Below are 22,983 nucleotides of genomic sequence, written 5' to 3' on the forward strand. Positions count from 1 at the left end.
GTCATCCTAGTTACTTTCCTCCCTACTTCCCTCACTACTTGCCTTGACTGTCTAATAAGCTAGCGGCACAGGCGCATATTTGATTTTTTTTTTTTGTCAGTTTCTTGTGGTGTGTATCAAGACTGTGATAAGGACATAAATTACTGCATTTTGAACGACCTATCTAGTGCTTCCATTGTTGTGCCTGTACTCTTGTAAATACAGAGATTTTTGCTCAATGTGATTTAAGGGTTGCTCTGAGCGTGTTGACCAGTACTTACCGTCAGGCGCAGAGGGTTTATTTAACACCTCAATGGTCAAAATCGTTCCGTAAGTGCGGCCGCTAAAGCACACACAGGCAGAGGGACTGAGTGATGGACAGACGGACAGACTGAATAACGGAAAACTGTTAAAATCCGGCTCATGCGTTTTAAGTCTCGCGACCCGAACTTTATCATTAGGAAATTTTCACTCATGCAGCTTCCACTAAACTACAACTTACCTAGAATGAATATTACAGGAAAAACAAGAAAAACCAAACATAATGCCTTGTTACCACATTTACATTTTTCTTGAAAATATGGTATATCAAAGATTCCTTGCTAATATTATCTTCACTCACACAACCATCACACTTCACAACCGATGTAGATGGAAATTACAGTATACAGCCAGGCAAACTGATTTACATTATTTCTTTGTTGTAGAGGTCTGTTTATCGTTCATATCGTTGAGGTTTGTTATGAACGCGGCAATAGATGAGTTAAGGAAGCTTCACTATCAATTTCTGACCTTGCATCCTCTGATGGATAACTCGGCAAAAATACAAGCACACGTATCTATCCCACAGACCTATACAATTGACCGGGCGCCGCTGGCCCAAATGAATGCAGCCTGGTGAAGTCAGCGGGTGGGCTGCCGCGGCCATCTTGGTGTGCCGACAGCTGAAGCTTTCACTACTTCTGGTGGATATACGTGGCACTCAACAAACAATTTTCTGTAGCCGTTATTTTTTCGATTTCATTTACTATTTGTACATCATCAGGATGCTATAAGCATCACGATAATATTTATGAACAAAGAAATGCGAAATATCAATATCTATGTGTTGTAAATATGAATATAAACAATAACCGAGTGAGCGTCAACAATATTTTCATTCATATTCATCAGTATATGATAATTTTATTGTTATTAGTCTTTCGATATCCTTTAATATTTATGAATCATCAGCGGACTAAAAGCATACAAGAGAACCATGAAAGAAAAAAGAATAACATTATTATTTACATAGTTTAACCTTAAGTGAAAGATAACTTTTAGAGAGTATCGGAGCTTTCATTACCGGATTTTATTTTATTTGCGTCCGACTTTGGGCATAGGCTTCACAGCCTGTTCCGAGACCCAGTACCTCTCCTCCATACACCTCCACATGTCACCACTTCGGCGCTAACACCCACTGTCCATACTGAATACACAATCATTGAATTCGGAAATGTAGACCCTCCCTTTAAAAGGACGATTTCTCCTCGTTGGTGGCTGAATAGACCAAAAGTAAAATGTTGGCTTTTTATGTGTGTGGGTTGGAGAAATGAAGCAACGTAATGATAGATAGATAGATAAAGAGAGAGAGAGAGAGAGAGAGAGAGAGAGAGAGAGAGAGAGAGAGAGAATAATAATAATAATAATAATAATAATAATAATAATAATAATGATAATAATAATAATAATAATAATGATGATGATGATGGGCGCGCGTGTGCCTGTGTGTGTGTGTGTGTGTGTGTGTGTGTGTGTGTGTGTGTGTGTGTGTGTCTTTTATGCATTCGTTTTTTAGTTTAGCCAAAAGAGTTTGTATCCTAAGGTTCAGCAGTCGTCCTGGTAAACGATACTACCCCACACCTATACGTGTTACGTGGCAAAAATATCCACTGCCCATGTTATACCTAATTTATCTGACATGTCAGTGGGTTCTATAAAACATCAATTTTCTTTCATAGGGCTGTTTATCGCTCACCATATTATTCTAACATCAGGCGCTTTTAAGGGACGGAGGGAGAATAGCGTACGAAAAAGGGCTAACACGCTTAGAAATTGAATCCCTCATCCTTTGCGTGTTGCTAAAGAAAAATTCTAGAGTTTTTAACGGTGAAAACCCTCTTATTTAACCAGCTATGAACACATGCGGGTATTATATTCAGTCTCTCACCAAATGGTTCTGTTCAGCTGTGAACATTGAGTCCAGCAGTCAGCGAGCATCAACCCCTTTTGCTAGAGTTATTATACGGTTTATTCTCAGTATCGTCAGGTGATTACGTTCACTATTGGAGAGACCTGCAGGAGTGAAGGGATTAGCTATGCATGCATATATATATATATATATATATATATATATATATATATATATATATATATATATATATATATATATATATATATATATATATATATATATATATATATATATATATATATATATATCCTTCCCCAGTTCGAAAAGCATCTCAAAAGCCAAATAGAGCCGATAGCTATTAGCAAGAATAAACTGCGCATGTTCTCTGAACCATATGCAGCGATAAAGGGGCTAGAAAAGGCTATATTTACCACTTACATCGTTGGAAAAGTCTCTTAGAAATAATAAAACCGCCTGGAAAGAGCAAGAATTAAATGCTATTACACCGGTTAAAATTATCTCCATTAACACATTTCTTTATATCCAACCTAACACTAGACGATTTTGTACAGCTGGGGGAAATACTAACAGCAACGGCACTTAGTTCCCTGAGTTCGGTAACGGTGTTTTCTGACCACCACTTGGTCGAGGTGAAAATCAAGGCACAAATGCAGTGGATAAATAGGAGAGAAAGACAGGAGGAAGCAGTTCATACAAAGACGGTAGCAAGGTATATATATATATATATATATATATATATATATATATATATATATATATATATATATATATATATATATATATATATATATATATATATATGAGAGAGAAGGGGAGGAGCGATTGGGTAGATATGATTTGGAGCAGATGGGGGTAGTGGAAGATGTGTGTAAAGTAGTCACAGAAGAAATCTGTGCAGCATTTGAGGTGATGTGTGGGGTGAAGAGAAGACGAAAGAGAATGCAAGGAACAGCTTGGTAGAATGAATAAACGAGACAAATAGTGAGTGTATAACGAGCAGAGGCATGGAGAAAGTTGAGAGACGGAATGGAAAGTTACATGTTGAGAGGAAGAGGGAGGTGAAAAAATTAGTATGTGAGAGAAAGAAGAGAGGAAATGAGGAGTTTGGAAGTGGAGGGAATGTAAGAAAAACGTTTTGGAAGGAGGTAATGAGAGTTAGACAGGCTGATAAAGAAGATAGTAAGGGAGTGAAAGATAAAAAATGGAACATTGCTAGTGGAGAAGGGAGAAAATGTGAGTAGATGGAGAGAACAATTTTAGGAATTGTTAAATGTAGAGTATGAAAGTAACGCGAGTATTAGTGGCTGAGGAATGGCTGGGAGGAGTAGAGAGATGAGAAGAGAGGAAGAGATCAGTAGGATTGAAGTAGTGACTGCAGTGAAGAAAGTCAAAACAGGGAAAGCCCTAGGAATTGATGGAGTGTGTGGTGAAATGCTGAAGCACTGGGAAGAGATAGCATATTGGCCTGGAAGAAAGGTAGAGTCAAGGTAGACTGGCATTCAAGTATAATTTTTCCCTTGTACAAAGGAAAGACCGAAAAAAGAAGTGTGTGGTAATCATGCGGGCATTTGTCTTCTTATTGTAATAGGAGAAGTATGTGGTAATAAACTTATAGCAGAGTTAGCGTAATAACAGAGGAATTAGTTGGCAATGAAGAAGGAGGTTTCAGTACGGGAGGAGATTGTGTGGACCAGATATTCATCCTAAGGTGTTTCGTGGAAAACCTTCTGGAGAAGTGAAAGAAGTTGTATGCAGCCTTTATGGATTTAGGAGAATCATATGACTAAGTGGATAGATAATAAATGTGGAAAATATCACGAACATATGGAGTAAATGGGAAGCCGTTGAATGCAGTGAAGAGTATGTGTGAGAGCGCTAGGGCTGCAGTACGGGTGGACTGTAAACAGAACGAATTTTCTATCTGAATGTTGGACTGAAACTGGGATATGTCGTGTCTCCATGGTTGTTCAATTTGTATGTGGATGGAGTTATAATAGAGATACAAGGTAAGGCAGTTAATGCTAGAGCGGCCCTAATGGGTGAGGGCAGTGACCGAAAAGTTCCTGTTCTGTTTCTTGCAGATGATACTGTATTGTTCAATGTTAACAAAGGAGAACTGGAAGGCTTGTTGAATGAGTCTGGGAGAGCGTGTAAGAAACGGAATCTAAAGGTGAATGTAGGGAAGAGTAAAGTTGCGGTCTTCCAGAGATATGAAGTCAATGCACCGTGAGGATGGATGGTGGGGAAATGGAAAATGTGAGTGTAATTAAGTACCTGGATAGTGTGATAAGTAAGGATGGAAGTTTGCAGAATGAAGTGATTGAAAGGGTACAATAGGGAAGAAAAGTTGGTTGTTCTTTGAAAGGTTTATTAAGAAAGAGGGAAAAGAGCATGGAAGTAATAAAGTTGCTGCTTGATAGTATTGTGATACCAACTCTAACGTATGGACGCGAAGCTTGGACCTTGTTGGAAGGACACAAGAGTGAGAGCTGTGGAAAAGGGTTATCTGAAAGGAGCATGTGGAGTTACATGGAGAAACAGACTGACAAATCAGGAAACGAAGGAGCGTTGTGGTGTGGATGTGAATGTGATAGAAAACGTCAAGAGAAATACACTGAAGCGATTTGACCATATGGAAAGGATGGAGAGTGAGAGACTAACGAGGAGTGTGTGAATGAGGTGGAGGGGGGGGAGAGTGAGTGGGATACCGAGGATGAGCTGGAAAGAGGGAGTGGAGAGGTATATGAGAGAAGAGTATGTGAGTTTGGGGGAAGGCAGCATAATGACAGGGGACAGGGGGCAGGGCAACATGGAGGTGATTGTTTTGTGGCCATGCCTTACGGGATTAAGGCTTCAAGCTGTAAATAGAGAGAAAAATATTTATAGTTTTTACTCCTGCGACTTATAGACCAATTTGTACAGGTTAAGGTAGACTTCTTGCAATGATGGGGTTAATGTAGGCATCATTTAACCCCTCCAGTCGATAAATTATCTCTTAAGCTGAATACAATCGTCTGGTAGTAACAGGAATACGAGGAGTATGAAAGAACGTCAAGGGACAAAAGCAGGCGACACCTTTGTTAATACCAGACGATTTTACTTAGTTGAGAAAGTCATAGGTTTCAACCGTTTTAATCTGAGCGTCATTCTTTTTTTTTTTTTTCCATGTTACCAAACAATATTATTCAGTTTGAGAAAGCGTTTCATACTGATAGGGTTTGCTAGCGCTGCATCTAACCCTTTACTTCTAAATTCTCTCTTAGGCCGAATTAAATCGCCAGGAGATGGTAAGAGTAAAATGAATGACCTAATCACTACAAGTAAAAGAGAATTCCACCAAGCTGAATAAAATCATCTGAAGATAACACGAAGAAATATAATTATTATTGAAGGCGTTAAAAGTGTACTGGACTCTCTCTCACTCTCTCTCTCGCTCTCTCTCTCTCTCTCTCTCTCTCTCTCTCTCTCTTCATTATCCACCATTTTAGGAGAGAGTGTTATATTCGCCATCATTTATGGTTTTGACTCTTTCTTTCCTCAGTAAAAAAATCTTTATCATCATCATCAGCAGCACAATCATCTCCACATCACCACCACCATGATCATGCACTCAGTTCGAAAACGTTTTATTTGTATTATTTCTGCTGCGGGACGGTTTTCCAATCAGACTTTACTGATCTACCAGAAGACCCGCCGACATGTCGTAAAAATACCCCCGTTAATACCAATACACCAGTCCTGTATGAGACAGCCCTAGAATGTATTCAATATGGACGGTGGGTGTTAGCGCCGAAGTGGTGACATGTAGAGAGGTGTATTGTGTGTAGGAGGACTGCTGGGCCTTGATAGCAGGCTGTGAAGCCTATGCCCAGAGTCGGACACATAAAAAAAAAATAAAAAAAAATATAATAAAGTTTATGGGACAAATTTCTAATTGCAAGGGCTAGATGCAGCCTTCATTAATCCACTCGCTACTACCATGTTCTCATTATCAGAATATTACCATTTGGTCGGAACAGGAAAATAAGTGACACCTTTTCTTTTTTCTGATTTAACACCCGACGATTTTATTTCCCAGTTAATGGGTGGAGATCTGTCTCATTAAGCTTTTACTGTCACACTCAGATATTTTATTCTGGGTGACGCCAACGAAATCATTCTGCAACAAGATTTCCTTTGGTTGTATGTATACAGAATCCTGAACGATTCTGATTATAGCAAGTCCTCATAACAGTTTAAGCTCTAATAGCTCTCTGCTCGGTTGAAGGCCTAGTCAGACTGGAAGACTGATCTGATTAGTAATGAAGGAGACTAGTTCCTCTCTCATAAGTAAATTTCACTGATATTTCAAGTAGCTAATCGCGACTTACCATTCAAACTGGGGGAGTGGGCCAGTTCCATCAGATGACAACGAACAGATATCAGTAGGACAATGTAATGGTAGTTTGTAAATATACACTTGGGGATATGTGAAGAGAAGGATGGCGTTCCAGATGACTATGATACTCTATCCCCATAATAGGCTCTATCATCACAATGATCTTAAAGCAATGTATATTGATTTAACTCTTTCAGGACAAGACTGGGTGGTCAGGATGGGCTTGGATAGTGGTGATTGATGGGCGATGACGACAAAAATTTTACTCTGTGAATACGAGTATAATCTTTGGAAGTTGGCTGCCAGTCGATACAGTCACTGTTGCAGCAAGATAGGTATAAACTGATGAAGACCATAAACCCTAACAGCCCAGGTCATGGCCAAGGGTAGTCAGACGTAAGGATTGTATGTACTAGTAACCAAAGAGACTCATTTCTACTGCATAACTCAGTCTCCTCGAATTTCCCTTACAGCCCAGTTCATGTCCAAGTGTAGTCAGAGTTAACTAATAGCCAGGGAGATTCAGTCGCATCTCATAAGAGGCTCACTGAATTTCATGCAACCACGACTTAGAACAGCATTCAAGCAGTTGGTGTTGTCTGTTTGTATAAAGTGAAAACAAACCGTATTTTTAGGGTTGTTACGTCACGACAGAAATGGTTAGGAGGGATGAAGAAATGAAAGCAGGATGGGCTTGGATGGTTGTGGGCAGCTGAGCAAGCCGGTGGAAATACACTGATGTTAAAATGGTGTATGTAGACCAGTGGGATGTATGGTAGTGGAAATGTAGCAAGATAAATGGATGGAATAGCAAGGAAGGAGTACAAAGGAAACCAAACAGCAACAGACCTTATGGTCCTTTCGAGGTTGTTTGTTACAGAGTAGACTATGATTACGAGATCTAACTACATGCTGAAGGATAAGGATAGTAAAGCAAGAAGGCTCCCCCCGCCTCCAAACCCTCCAGTTAAAAATGGCAAGAAAAAGTGAGAAAAATCACCATGCCGCATGGAAAAACTGACATGGAAATTTCATAGGAAAGACTGAAAAGGAAAATCTACGCTCTATAAGACTTTATCTATAGGCTACCAGTATGAATAACATGAAAAAGAAAGTAGTAAAGTAAAATGAATAATCGAATAATTAAATAACTAATGCATGTCACTATGTACGGGTACGTTGAGTTGACGGGGCGTCTGCAGACACAGTGTGGAAATTGCACAGTGCACAGTGTGTATATTCAAGGGTGGTGCGGCAGCCTTGCCTGGCGCTATTAAGGTAGGCAGCAGTCAGTCAGGCCACAGCTCCATTCATTCCACTGAGACTAGGAACTTTCCCATGCGGGACAAGCACACAAGTTACCTCCTGAAGCAGTGACCCCTGGTATATTAAAAAAAAAAAAAAATCCCGATGGCGGCCACGTAACTAACAGGGACCCTCAGTGATCCACAGCCCATCACAGGTCGAAAGTATGAGTAGTGACCGTTAACTCAGGGCTATATGTGCATATCCTAGCCTATGCATATAATATATTTGCATTTAATACATTGATCCAGGCTTTAAAAAAAAAATAACTAAAATAAAATAGAATACAAAATTAAACATACACAAGTGTTTTATTCAGGAGTAAACGTATTAAGCTGGGGGTTAGATGCCAAATACTTATCCAGGCGACCTTTAAAGGTATGTACTGTATTACAATTTAGTACGTTGGAGGGCAATTTATTCCATATATTCACAACTCTATTGAAGAAGAAATGCTGAGTTTCATGCGACTGGAATCGTTTGCCAATTATTTTATGCCCATTGCCTCTGTGTAATTCAAGTGATCAACTGTGAAGTATTTATCGACAGTCATGTTATCATGTCCTTTGAATATCTTGAATACTTGAATTAAATCTCCTCGCAGCCTCGTTTTGTTAGCGTACAGAGATTCAGGGCTTCTAAACGTTCCTCGTACTGTTTATTTCTCAATCTAGGTATCATCTTTGTCATCCTTCGCTGCACTCTTTCAAGCTTTTCCATATCCTTTTTATAATATGGTGACCAAAACTGAACGCAGTGATTGTAGACGGTGCTGCAGTGGAGGAATATCCAGTTAGCAAGTGGTAAACCTATACCGTAGTTCAATTCTCGAAGCGATCAAACTGCTGGCCAGTTTGTTTTTCCCTAGTCCCTGTTCAATCACCAATACAAAAGTGTCCAGACGATCCAAGGGCCTACAATTTTGCCTAGAGTCCACTGAGCTACCCATGAGCTCACTGTGCACTCACCTTTACTCTCCCTTGTTTTTTTTTTTTTTTTTTTTCTTTTTTTTAGGTGGAGGAACAGTGAGGGGGGGGGGAGTATGTTTCATCGTTGGCGTGAATGAATTGTTCAGTGGTTCACTGCTTTACCTGCTGAAGGGATACCGGCTGTTGATTTCGAGAGTATCTCCATTTAAGTTCAATGATTGCTTGTGGAATTGTAGGGATATAATATGCCTTATTAAAAACTTACTGTCTACCTTAATGACCCTGGCGAAGTCGACAAATATTAATCCATAGAGATCTTCTTTTACACAAATTTTAGTGGATGAGCTAAAATGTGATCAGCAGAGCAGGATGGGTGAAATGACAGTGGTAGTGCAGTTCTTACCCGCGTGAAATACTCTTTTCTCCATTCTCCATTCCTTTCTTTAAAATGTAAAAATAATTGAATGGTGTACAGAGATAACGAGTGATGAGACAGGAATTGATGAATGGAGGGGAAGAAGTAATGAACAGAGGAGTAATTGGAAGGGACAGATAGATAGATAGATAGATAGACAGATAGATAGATAGAGAGAGAGAGAGAGAGAGAGAGAGAGAGAGAGAGAGAGTTTTGAGCAGGTTATTGGAAATATTAGGCTACCTATATTATGACACTAGACAAGTAAAGTTCATTTGTTTTAACCTTATGAGTTTAATTTTATTTCCAGAGAGCTACAGGGGATACATAGTTCCCAGTCACCCTTTCAGTACCACGGTTTCATATATATCTAAAGTACTTGCACCTACCAGGCTATTTCATTCGTCTTCTGGGAGATCAGTACATCATCCATTCTTTTATTGCCCAGTACGGAGCGTAAGGACCCAGAGTTAGGCTGCGTAGTCCTGAAATTTAAGTCAAAAGTGACCGTTTGGGTTGCCCTGAGTGGTATTATGAGATCAATACACCCCAACTAATGTCGTCATGTAAACCCTTATGGGCCACATTCAGCTGGATCTCCTGAACCCACTAGACCAACAGTACCTAAGTTAACTGTAGTTTGGAGAATCTATACAGTCAGTTAAGATCTGTCGCCTTCCCTCTTTCTTTCACCATGGACTCCGAAAACCAGTCTGGTGAATCCGCAACAATCGACACTGATGACACTGACCTGTAACTAGTTAAAATGCAGTATTCTAAGAGGCACTGGAGCCTTCGCAGCATTTCTTTCATGACAATGTATTTTCAATACAACACAATGATATTGTTTTATATTTATGTTATTTATACCGTTTTAATGCCGACATATATAACCTCTTCCCTCCCGACTTATAGTGCATATTACACATCAACATTCTTCCATTTATATGTCATTTATATTTTGCTTGAAGATCCTGATTTAATTCTAGTGTACGGGTTTTAATTTTTTTCCGAGACATTTGTTGTTGCGCCGTCAAACTCTTTTTAAATAACTCAGTTACTTTCATTTAACGGAGACATACATTGCCTCTGCTGTCTTCCAGAGGATACCGAGGTGCAATGAGACCAATAAAATACTTAATAGGAGGTGGCACGAAGGTTCCAAAGCCACATAGAATTAATCAACCCAAAGTCTTCAGTGGTGGTTCTTGCGGATTCATCAGGCTGATTATCGAATGGAGAAAGAAGCCGATGAAGAGAGGGTTTATCGTTGACTGAACATGACACCAGGGTCTGTGTCGAACGGTGGAAGTGTTAATGTGAGGTAGGAGACACATACTACACCTCATACACTATACACTGCCAGAACACAAACTACCACACCACATACTGCCACACATCACACTGTCACATCTTCTGCTACCACACTTCACACTGCCACACCTCACACTGCTACACCTCACAGTGCCACACCTCACACTGCCACACCTCACGTTGCCATACTTCACATTGTCACACCTCACTGTGTCATACCTCACACTGCCACACCTCACACTGCCACACCTCACACTGCCATACTTCACATTGTCACACCTCACTGGGTCATACCTCACACTGCCACAAATCACACTGTCACATCTCACACTGCCACACCTCACTCTGCCACACCTCACATTACCACACCTCACATTCCCACACTTCACACTTTCACACTTCATACTGTCACAACTCACACTGCCACACATCACACTGCCACAAATCACACTGTCATATCTCATACTACCACACCTCACATAACCACACCTCACATAACCACACCTTACATTACCACACCTCACATAACCACACCTCACATAACCACACCTCACATAACCACACCTCACAAAACCACAACTCACATTACCACACCTCACAAAACCACACCTCACATTACCACACCTCACAAAACCACACCTCACATTACCACACCTCATAAAACCACACCTCACATAACCACACCTCACATAACCACACCTCACATTACTACACCTCACATTACCACACCTGAGGGTGAAAGACTGACGAAGAGAGTGTATGTGAGCGAGGTGGAGGGTGGAAGAGGGAGGGGGAGACCGAGGATGAGATGGAGGGATGGGGTGGAGAGGTATATGAGAGAGGGGGGTGTGAGTTGGGAGCAGGGTAGTGAAATGGCGGGGGACAGGGCGACTTGGAGGCGATTTGTTTGTGGCCACCCCAAACGGGATTGAGGCGTCTGGCAATAGATAGATAGATAGACATTACCACACCTCACATTACTACACCTCACATTACCACACCTCACATAACAACACCTCACATTACTACACCTCACATTACAACACCTCACATAACCACACCTCACACTACCACACCTCACATAACCACACCCCACATAACCACACTTCACGTCACCACACCTCACATTACCACACCTCACATAACCACACCTCACATTACCACACCTGACACTGGCATATCTCACACTTCCACACCTCACACTGTCACACCTAACACTGCCACGCCTTACACTGCCCTTCATCACACTGTCACACCTCACACTGCCATACCTCACACTGTCCTTCATCACACTGTCACACCTCACACTGCCATACCTAACACTACTTCATTTTCATTCCTCACACTGCCACACTCACACTGCCATGCCTCACACTGCCACATCCTACGTTGCCACATATCACGGAATTCAAGGGAGTGTAGACAATGAAACGTCCACATACCACACAAACGTTTGGTCAGAGGAAGTTTAATTGAGGTATTTAAATGGATGAAGATTGTGCCAGATGGAAATTGTATATACTGTTATTAGTTGAGAGTAAGAAAAAAAGATAATACCTAAAAGAAATTTGAGAAGAGAAAGTGACCATGACTATATTAAACTGAGAAGCGAAAGGCCGACATAGTGGTGTGATGTAGAACTCGGTGTAATGAAGTGAGACAGTGTGCAGTGGTGTGGTGTGTGAGGTAGTAACGGTAATGTATTGTGGCAATGAGTAATCTGAGTTGAATATAATATGTTAACGTGTTTTCCTCTTTTCACAATAACTTACCTTTAATTGCCGTCTCACCTTTTTAATGCTGATTTATACCAATAAGTTAATAACAGTAGAGTATGATGGTAGTCACTAGAAAATGCTTTGGGAAGGATGAAGAGCCGTTGTTTTGCCTCTTTGTACTCTAGGTGGAAAAAAAATGCAGAAGGACAAAAATGTTGTCCAGGTTCAGGTAAAAGAAGTATAGGTACACCATTCCTGGGATTTTTTAAAAGTATGTTAAATCACTGTTCTCCATGGTGTTCATGAGGAGTGGCGACACTGTGCACCCGGAGCAGAGCAGCTGCGACATTCGCCCGGGAAACAAACCCCTTCATATTTCCCTGCACCTCGCAGTGGAGAAGGACCCTGATCCAACCTTGGCGAGGTGCTGTCTACCACAAGGGGACACCGGTCCCACAGAATCAGTTGCTTACCTGTGGTCGACTGGTCTGCTTGACCAGGCAGATGGGGATTGGGCAACAACAATAACTGGTCTCCATGTTTCTTAGAGTGATATAACTGTCATTTAAAGAGAAATACATCACTGGTAGTCAAACGGTGGGTATATTTTCTGCTGCCTATGCTGAACCAACAATAGTTGACCCAATACTAACTGGTTGCCAACAGACAAACGACATGGGGAAATACTATTTTCCGAACGGTAATATGCCTACTAATCTAAGTACGCGTAGCTGTGTGTTGTGTATATAAGGTTTATTCTCAGTGTAAATTGTTGCTCTCATCCTACTTAATTTGCGACACGAGAGGACACTCAACAAATTGACTGACCAATTGACTGTTGCTTGTGGAGATGTATCGGCTAAACGATTGAGCTTTACGACATGGTGTCACAGTGTGAGTAATGTGTTTCATGCAATGCTCAGTTGTCATCACATATTGGTATCTATTCTTATTTGGCACCTCATGATCTGACCTCGAAATGGTATCAAACGCAATAAATCATGGTGCCGTTGAGGTATGGAGGAACCGGGGGTGTAATCGGAAGCACACTCCGCCAGCAGCGGGAGGTCTCAGTTTCGACTCCGGCCGGCATGATTTTCTTTGTCCCAACCTCTTCCCACCTGGAACTGAAATAGGGACCCGAACTGTAAATTCGACAGTTGTGTGTTGTAGTCTGGCGTAAAACTGTGGCAGCAAAGACTGTCTGCCTTAACTACTTTCTTGTAGTCGATGGAGATTGATTCGATGCCTTATTTTTTCATTTATTTATTTATTTTTTGTCATTGGGTCCAAAGCCAACAAAATATACGGCAGGTGTTATAAAGACTTTCCTGGTTTAACCTTAAAACCTAATTTGTACACTCGCTAGCGACAGTTTATGTCCATCCTCTACCCTTACCCCTGGCAGGAGGGAATCGCAGCCAGGGTTTCACACCGAAAGACCTGTTGTTTTACGTTTGAAATTTTTTCTACATTGCATGAGTAACAGTGTTATCGTGAACTGTTCTCCATGTAGTCTAGTGAACCTTCCAACTATCACCTTAACACTAGACATCAGGTTTTCGTGCGGTGTTAAAGCCTGGCTAAGACTTCCCTCCAGCCAGAGGCAGGAGGAGGGAGTGAGCAGAAGATGTGGCTTACGAATAAACTTTTTTTTTTTTATGTGTCCGACTCTGGGCATAGGCTTCACAGCCTGCTTTCAAGGCCCAGTAGTCCTCCTACATACCATATACCTCTACATGTCACCACTTCGGCGCTAACACCCACCGTCAATACTGAATACATGCCAGGGCTGTCTCATACAGGACTGGTGTATTGGTATTAGCGGGGGTATTTTAACGACATGTCGGCGGGTCTTCTGGTAGATCAGTAAAGTCTGCTTTAATGAAATTCAAATCCTTAAACTGTTCCCTGCCCCAGCGGGGATTTGAACCTGGGTCCATAAGGACTGCAAGCCACCTCTTTACCGACTGAGCCACCGACTCCCCCATGCACATGTATGGCTTCACCGTTGAAGTAGGTATAATATAACTGCTGGCAGAATAAATCCAGTGCCTGGAATGTAAAGCTGCGGTTGAGTGTTGTACTCTGGAGGAATGTATGGGTGCTTTCCTTGTCAGTCAGTCACTGGAATTTTTGACATGGCATCAAGCATTTTAAAACAGATTGGCCAAAATATGAACCAAAAAAGGAAGAGGAAGAGAAGTAAGAGGAAGTTTGGATTCACGAATATCGACTTGAGATTTGTTACTGCTGACACTCAGGTATGCTAAATACTAGTCTTCCCCTCGAATGCGATTCCCAGTAGTCGGTATCACAACCAGTTCCCCAACTGCAGCAGTGGGTGAACCGGGATAATGGGGAGACAAACTTTTCCAAGAGCCTAATCGGTCCGAGAATCGAAAGCAAGGTCTTCCAGTTACGACCTGGATGGTAAGACGAAATGTAATACCTTATAAGCAATTAATGGAAACATAAAATACTGAGTCGATAAGGATACTCTAATATTCTTTCAGTTTTAAAAAATAATCACAGTCTATCTCTTAAACTGTGGAGGAGACTTATTACACTCACGCTCGCAAGCCCAGGCGGGACTTATGTTTTGCGTGGCGTGATTCTGTGTGTGCTTGTCTGTCCGTTTATCTGAGAAGAAAGAAACTGAAACAGTTTTGACTCAGTTTTAAACAAACTTGGTGGAAGGTTTGAGAGTCAGAGCTACGTCAAAGTTCAGACTAATAAGAAAAACTTTAAGAGTTTTGATCCGATTTAGCCCAAAGTTGGTGGAATAGCTGAGGGTACGTCAGGAACAAAGGGATTCTTTTTTGAGATCAGAGAAAGGTTGAGGTCATAGAACAAGATCAGTTTTCAGCCTGGGCTGAATATGTGTGTGTGTGTGTGTGTGTGTGTGTGTGTGTGTGTGTGTGTGTGTGTGTGTGTGTGTGTGTGTGTGTGTTTTAACAAAGTACCTTAACTTAAACAATTTTGATCTGAATATGACCAAACTTGGTGAAGACATGAGTATCAGCTAAGGGTTTGTCTTATCGCTTTTGAGAACAACAGGTACGGCAATGGTTGAATGACAAGGTCAACATTTTTTTTTTTTTTTTTCACGACGAAGATGAAACTTGTGGAAAGAGTTAAAGTAAAATAAAGGTCAAGGGAACTGAATTTCAGGACAACCAGTTAAAGACTTAGGTTAAAGGGAGAAATTAAGTAGTCAGGGTCACATGGCAAATTTCAACTTAGACAATCTGGATCCGATTTAGATCAAACTTACTGTATGGGATGAGGATAAGGCAAAGACGAAGGGAATCATCTTTGAGAACAATCACTCAAAGGTCAAGGTCACGGGGCAAGGTCAAAGTTTGACTCGTGATGGTGTAAAAAAAAAAAAAAATGATCTGATTTAACCGCATTAGATGGAAGACCGAGAAGTCAGCCAGGTTAAACAACTTCTTTAAAGAACATTAGCTTAAAAGTTAGAGTCAATGGGCAAGGTCAGCTTACGAAGCTTTTAAGGTAATATATATATATATATTTATATATATATATATATATATATATATATATATATATATATATATATATATATATATATATATATATATATATATATATATATATATATATATATCAGACAGCCTATGCCACTTGATAGAGATACATAGGCTGTATCGTCCCTATTTCGGTCGGGATAGGCCGATCCTGCAGTGGATACTCAAACGGCTGATGATGATGATGATGATATATATATATATATATATATATATATATATATTTATATATATATATATATATATATATATATATATATATATATATATATATATATATCCCATTGGAGCCCAGTGTCTGGAATATTGGACAGAACTGGAATTTTTCAAGTCTTTATAAAGTAGGGAACCCCTGGGGAGGGACCTATGAGCTTCGCAACTATGAGCCGATAGGCGGAGGGCGGAACGCTTAGTACCCACCCAGTGCCATGCCTCGCCCAGCACCCTTTGGATCCAATGGGATGTGTAGATAGACAGATAGATAGATATTTATATACAGTATATACAGTATATGTATGTATATATATATATATATATATATATATATATATATATATATATATATATATATATATATATCATCTCATTAGCCGTTTGACTGTCCAGTGCAGGACCGGTCTAACCCGACTGAAGTGGGGACGATACAGCCAATGCATCTCTACCAAGTAGCTTAGGCTGTCTAGTAGAGACTGTATGTAGGGTGAGAAGTGCTTGTAAGTGTAATTGTAATGTTGGAGTGGCTTTGGATGTGTGTGTAGTCTGTGAACCAAGTGTAATCGGCCCGCGCAAACCGACTGGGTGCAAGCATACATTATAGTATGCGACACTGGTTCAACCACATCACCCCTTGTGTCCGCCAATGTAGTACGTGGCCCGAAGAACGCTCCCTGGCGGGGCGCGAACCCTCGTTCTTCAGTGTACGAAAATGCACACTTTACCACTGAACCACAGAGGCTCCATATATATATATATATATATATATATATATGTGTGTGTGTGTGTGTGTGTGTGTGTGTGTAGATGAAGGGATTCGATTTGGTAAACAGTTTATATATATATATATATATATATATATATATATATATATATATATATATATATATAGACCAAAACAAGTGGAAAGGATGAAGATAGGCCAGGGATGAAGACATACGGCTTGAGAACAATAGGTTAAATGTAAAATAACAGGGCTCAGACAACTGTGATTTAATTTGGACCAAACTAAATGGAAATGATAAGGGTCAGTCAAGAATGATGTAATTCAACTATGAGAATTGTCAGTCGAAGGTCAAGGCCACAGAGCAAGGCAAAGTTAATTATTTAACCCTTATACCATCTGTATGGTGCATTTATAGCACTGTTTGAATGCTACTTCTAAAAATTTTTATTTTTATTTTACTCTGGCTACCACCAGATAATGTTACTCGCCACTGGCAAACCTCTGGAGGACTGGGGTTAAAAGGATAAAATGGGAGATGGTAGAATAATGTACTAACTGATGGTACGAGGTTACAATACAATAACTCAAACATGTAGCACACTCTGACCCAGTACTACGTACGGATAAATTATTGACGTACTGCAGATGACTGTGAGAAACGGATTGCCCAGGATGTAAACTAATCAAATGGTATGTCTCTGGCCATGATATATCCCGGCCTACGATATCGGACAATTTGTGTCAGTAGCTGAACATGCTCATCGTGTGTTTCGTAAACGTTCCGTTCACAAATCGTGCAATATATTTCCGTCTAAATTCCCATCACGTAAGGTTAAAAATGTATAAAAGGCAATGACTAATATTATACAGTACTTGCACATGTACTTTATGGCATGAAATATCGTCCATAATTACTTGCGAATGAACTGGGTACGGGATCAGAGTGTTAGGTATTATATTTAACCCTCTGGCCACAGGATGACTCCCAGCAACAAGGAATATCGTTTGGGTCAAGCCGTACATTATACTTTATTATTAATCTTTTCCCCTATGACTGAAGCCTTATCTGATATATGTATATTATCGTAATTTCTCATGTATAGATGATTTGCACATAATGCACTCCATATATATCAGTGTATTTCATTTCATTTACAGTATATGCGAGGTACAGTGGTTACTATTCATACTGCCAGGTGTAACTCAACGTCAGTGATATCAACCAAAGGGAAACTGCTGTACTCATGTCACTGTGTTAATCTACCAGCAAATTGGGCTCAGGGAGCTCATTATTCTCTCTCTCTCTCTCTCTCTCTCTCTCTCTCTCTCTCTCTCTAATGCATCCATAATCCACCTCCACAGGCGTACGAGGAACTGGAAGGTCTGCTCCTGGCACATCACATTTGTATCGCCGTCAAGGAGAAGCTGGTAAAGGATTCTGGAGTGGCTGACGAAAGTGCCTATGACCTGATAGTGCAACGACTCCTGACCAAGACACGAGCAAGAGGTAAGGCGTTGTGTGGCTGTACTTTGATGGTACTTCACTGGAAATTTAGCTGTATTTTGGTCACGGTTTGGTGGTAGTTTTGGGCAGAGTGGTTTTAGGCGTCGTCTTAAGGTGCCTACGACCTGATAGTGCAACGACTCCTAATCACGACGCTTGCCAGAAGTAGGTCGTGGGGTGGTAGTGGTTTCTCAGCTGATTGATAGTAGTCTGGCGGTAGTTTGATCGAAGTTTTGTGGTAGGTTGTTCGTCTTTGGGAAGTAGAATGTTAGCATTTTGGTAGTTACATGTATTCCCATTTGGTCACATTTACCTGGTGTTTGGAAGCAGGTTGCCGGTAGTTTGGTTGTAGTATCCACATGTGAGAATATCAAATTATACTATCACCAAATTATACTATTAACCTGCTCCCTAACTACACACTTCTATGATGCGTGATTTTGAATTGTTTGGATTGGAAGCAGCAAGTGTGATTCGCGTGCGCGTGTGTGTGTGTGTGTGTGTGTGTGTGTGTGTGTGTGTGTGTGTGTGTGTGTGTGTGTGTGTGTGTGTGTGTGTGTGTGTGTGTGTGTGTGTGTGTGTGTGTGTGTGTGTGTGTGTGTGTGTGTGTGTGTGTGTGTGTGTGTGTGTGTGTGTGTGTGTGTGTGTGTGTGTGTGTGTGTGTGTGTGTGTGTGTGTGTGTGTGTGTGTGTGTGTGTGTGTGTGTGTGTGTGTGTGTGTGTGTGTGTGTGTGTGTGTGTGTGTGTGTGTGTGTGTGTGTGTGTGTGTGTGTGTGTGTGTGTGTGTGTGTGTGTGTGTGTGTGTGTGTGTGTGTGTGTGTGTGTGTGTGTGTGTGTGTGTGTGTGTGTGTGTGTGTGTGTGTGTGTGTGTGTGTGTGTGTGTGTGTGTGTGTGTGTGTGTGTGTGTGTGTGTGTGTGTGTGTGTGTGTGTGTGTGTGTGTGTGTGTGTGTGTGTGTGTGTGTGTGTGTGTGTGTGTGTGTGTGTGTGTGTGTGTGTGTGTGTGTGTGTGTGTGTGTGTGTGTGTGTGTGTGTGTGTGTGTGTGTGTGTGTGTGTGTGTGTGTGTGTGTGTGTGTGTGTGTGTGTGTGAGAGAGAGAGAGAGAGAGAGAGAGAGAGGTGGGGGAGGGGTGGACGAACTCTTTCACTAATGTCACCACCTACGGACACAAGACTTCTTTTGTCACGGCTGGGCAGAACAGTTCTCGCCAAATGGAACTGGGTCACACACAGTTAGAATTCATTATCCTATTTGCATCAAGCGACGACCCACATTTATGAGCAGAATGAGTCTCCTTAGTTAATATATCAACCTTGCAATCAACTCAGCTGAAAGTGTTTGGGCTTCTTGTCAAGTTAGGGTAGACACGCTGTTGTACTCCGCTCTCCCTGCAGGCGTGATAGTGTCTGGGCTAAACAGGGAGGTGGTTAGTGAGATGCGTTCCATTCATCGCAACAGCGCAAGAGCACCTTCCCATGTCACCATTTGGTCATTAATACACCACTACACTTCGGATTGACTTACACCTTCACATGTCACCACCTGGGGATTAACACGCCACTCCTCTTCGGAATGATGTACACCTTCACATGCCACCACTTGGGCACTAATACGCCACTTTACCTGCAGGTGTGATAATCTTCGGGTCGGATCAGGAGGTGGCTGGTGTGATGCGTGCCGTGCGTCGCAACAACGCTACCGGCACCTTCACATGGATCGGATCGGACGGGTGGTCGGCTCGCACCCTCGTCTCTTCAGGTGAGCTGGGTGGGTTCGAGATTAGTCTGGGTGATTTGGGGTTTATGTAGATGGATCTGATCTACTCTGAGGTTATCCTGTATTCATCTGGTTTGGTTCGGGTGTGTCAGTTTGGGTGAACTGAGGTTAGTTGGGTGGACTGGGGTTTGTTTGGATGGATCTGGGTTGGTCTGAGTGGATTTAGGTTGGCATTGCTAGATCTAAGGAAATTTGGTTGGCTTTAGAGTAGTTCAGGTGAATCTGATTACGTTTGGACTGGTTCCGTCTTAGTTTAGGAGGGCTGGATTTAGTTTGCATAGAGCTGATATACTTTTGGTGGATCTCAGTTAGTTTGTGTAGACTGAAATTAGTTCATATAGCTCGATTCGTTTGGTTGGATTAGAGCTAGTTTCTGTATATTTAGAGTTAGTCTGGATGTAACGGGATCAGTGTGGGTGGATCTAAGTTGGCTTGGGCGGGATGGGTTTCTCTTAAGCTGACTGGGGTTAATTAACATGGGTTTGACTAAAATTACTTAAACACTTCAGATCGATGGTGTATTATTCACTGTACTCAGGACACCGCCAAACGATTATCTTTAACCGAAGAAGACCTTGTAACAGTGAAGGGGTCAGTGAAGGCTACATCTATCTCTTCCAGTGCCGAAGGTCTCTCCAATATTGAATAACGTCGTCTGTTGGTGGCAAGATCATACTCTTCAATTCGTCATTATAGTGAATGGATTAAATTAGCCTGGGTAGATAAGTTACTTCTGGAAGGCAGGGACTTCTACCAAGGAGTATCATGTAGGATTGGCTGTAACTGAGGTAACTAGTACATGACACAAACTCCAGGGTAAAAAATAAAAGTAGTCTAAGAAGTAGAGTGAGGTTGGATGAAATGGGTTTAATCTTGTTGGATTTATGTTAATCTTAATATAATCACCTTCATTTGAGAGTATTTTATTATTTTTTAAATAACAGACGAGAGGCAGGAAAAACAAATTAAAAAAAAAATCCATACACCAAATTACAGGTGTCCTCCATCCATAAAAAAAAAAAATGTAACAGGTGGTCTTGAACAGCTGTAGGTTGAAGTTTTGGGGGAAACAACTCTGGGGAAGCGACTAAGCGAGTTCCAGAGAGATGCATTTCGGGGAGTAAAAGAATTCTGAAAGGCTAAAGTCATTCAATATGGCAGCAAGACAGTCGTCATGAGAGCTGTGAGATGCCCGTGCAGTGCGAGGGAAGGCTTGGAAAAGTGGCACAATGGATGCAACATAGTGTGAGCATTTGCCATAAAAGTATCTCTAAAATAATGCAAGGGAGACAACATTCGTTCTTACTTGTACGGAAGGTAGTTCAACTGTAATAGATTGGTTATTAATAATTCTAACAGCTCTGTTCTGAATTTTGTCCATTTGTTTCAGTGCAACCTCTCCACACCCACTCCACTAGGGTGAACAATATTCGAGCTGAGGGCACACATCACTCTTGTAAATTATAGTCAACTACTCGCCAGTGGAGTTGTGGACTCTCTACAATAATCTAAGTTTCTCTGAAGCGGTCTTAGCAAGTGATCTAACATGACAGGTCCAGCTGAGGGCATTGTTTAGTGAAACACGGAGATTTTCAGCACTTTCAGAGATAGGAATATTATTAATATTGAAGGTAATTTAGGAATCAGGCAGTATCTGTATATTACTAAATCGTATATACAGTATTTTGTTTTCCTATAATTAAATGAGATTATGTTATTTTGTCCCCATTCGGTGGTCTTAGAGAAGTCTTGATTTGTGAAGATTACTGAACTGAGTTGTCAGTTAGAGATATTAAACTTTTGGCCAGTTCCATGATGCCCTTATTGTTAATCGCATTTTCTTTCTTCCATTCTGGTTTAAATATGGTAGGCACTTCTACCCTTCAGAATTAACCGATTCCAAACAAACTGATACACAATGACCAGCCTATGACCTAGTTGTGTCCGCGAGGTTTTGGTTGCAAAGCAACTACTTTTTGCCCAGCAACGGCCTAAAACCGCTTTTTTCGTACTTTTCACGTTATGAGCTGTAGAAGCATTACCAATGGGCACAGAAAGCTCTGACTTCGTCGGGCGAAATCTTGACATTCCCTATCGAAAGAGTACCATCCAGTTTTCCCTTCACTAGTCTAGTTTTCGAGTGGCAACATTGTGAAGATTGCCCTCAGCATCCCTAGCAACCAGCATCGGTTTTGAAAAATGCCCCTCTAGTTCCTCAGCAGCTCGATGGAATTGAATGAAAGATTGCAGTCTTATAGACACTGATTAGTACCACAACTTTTATTGTACACCTATGTGCTACATTTTCCAGGTCAGGGGTCAAAGGTCATCAAATGCGAAAACAGTGAAAACAGCAGTAATAGCGACAATGGTCGCGTGAAATGCTAAGGCTTTAAAGATTGTTAAGCCAGAGCCATGATTCTTAGGTGGAATGTTGCACTGGAATACCTCCACACAAGAATGGCATTTAGTGTCGAAATTCAGTTCCGGGCGCTGGCAGCGCCACCCAGAAGTTATACTCCTGGTGGGCCATTCTACGAATTTCAAATTCCCTTGCTCCACAGTGGGTGGATGGAATCGAATAAAACTGTGCATACTTATAGACCTTCATGGGTGCTACAAGTGTGCTTTGTAGAAGCATGACCTATATCCACCAGGTCAGAGGTCAAAGGTCATCAAGTGCAGAAAATATGAAAAGAGCTTAAATTAAGACCATGCTCATGCAAAATGCTGAGGCTTTGAAGGTTATTAAGCCAGGGCCATGATTCCTGGGTGGAATGTTGCACTTGAGTACCTCCAAATAAAAATGACTTTTAGTGTCGAATCTCACTTCTGGTCGCTGACAAATCTTGGTCAGCTTACAGCTGATCATTTTCACCCACCGGCTTGTGTGACTGAGTGTGTGAATGGAGTGTGAAGTGCTGAGTTATCTGCAGATGAATGGATGGGATTATGGGTTACAGATAAGAGATCATTAATA

The 22,983-nt window shown here is 41.2% G+C and overlaps 1 protein-coding gene across 1 annotated transcript in view; it reads left to right on the top strand.

Moving 5' to 3' along the window:
- Positions 1-22,983, top strand: part of LOC145401764 (metabotropic glutamate receptor 6-like) — a 413,465-nt gene that overhangs the window by 339,637 nt on the left and 50,845 nt on the right. The window contains exons 6-7 of the mRNA XM_080273941.1: positions 18,089-18,233; positions 19,857-19,985. Of these exons, the coding sequence (XP_080130067.1) occupies positions 18,089-18,233; positions 19,857-19,985 (274 nt within the window). The remainder of the gene's footprint in view (positions 1-18,088; positions 18,234-19,856; positions 19,986-22,983) is intronic.

This window comes from Coenobita brevimanus, chromosome 56 (genome assembly GCF_032717465.1).
Source record: "Coenobita brevimanus isolate Jiangsu-jjx chromosome 56, ASM3271746v2, whole genome shotgun sequence".
Classification (NCBI taxonomy): Eukaryota; Metazoa; Arthropoda; class Malacostraca; order Decapoda; family Coenobitidae; genus Coenobita; species Coenobita brevimanus.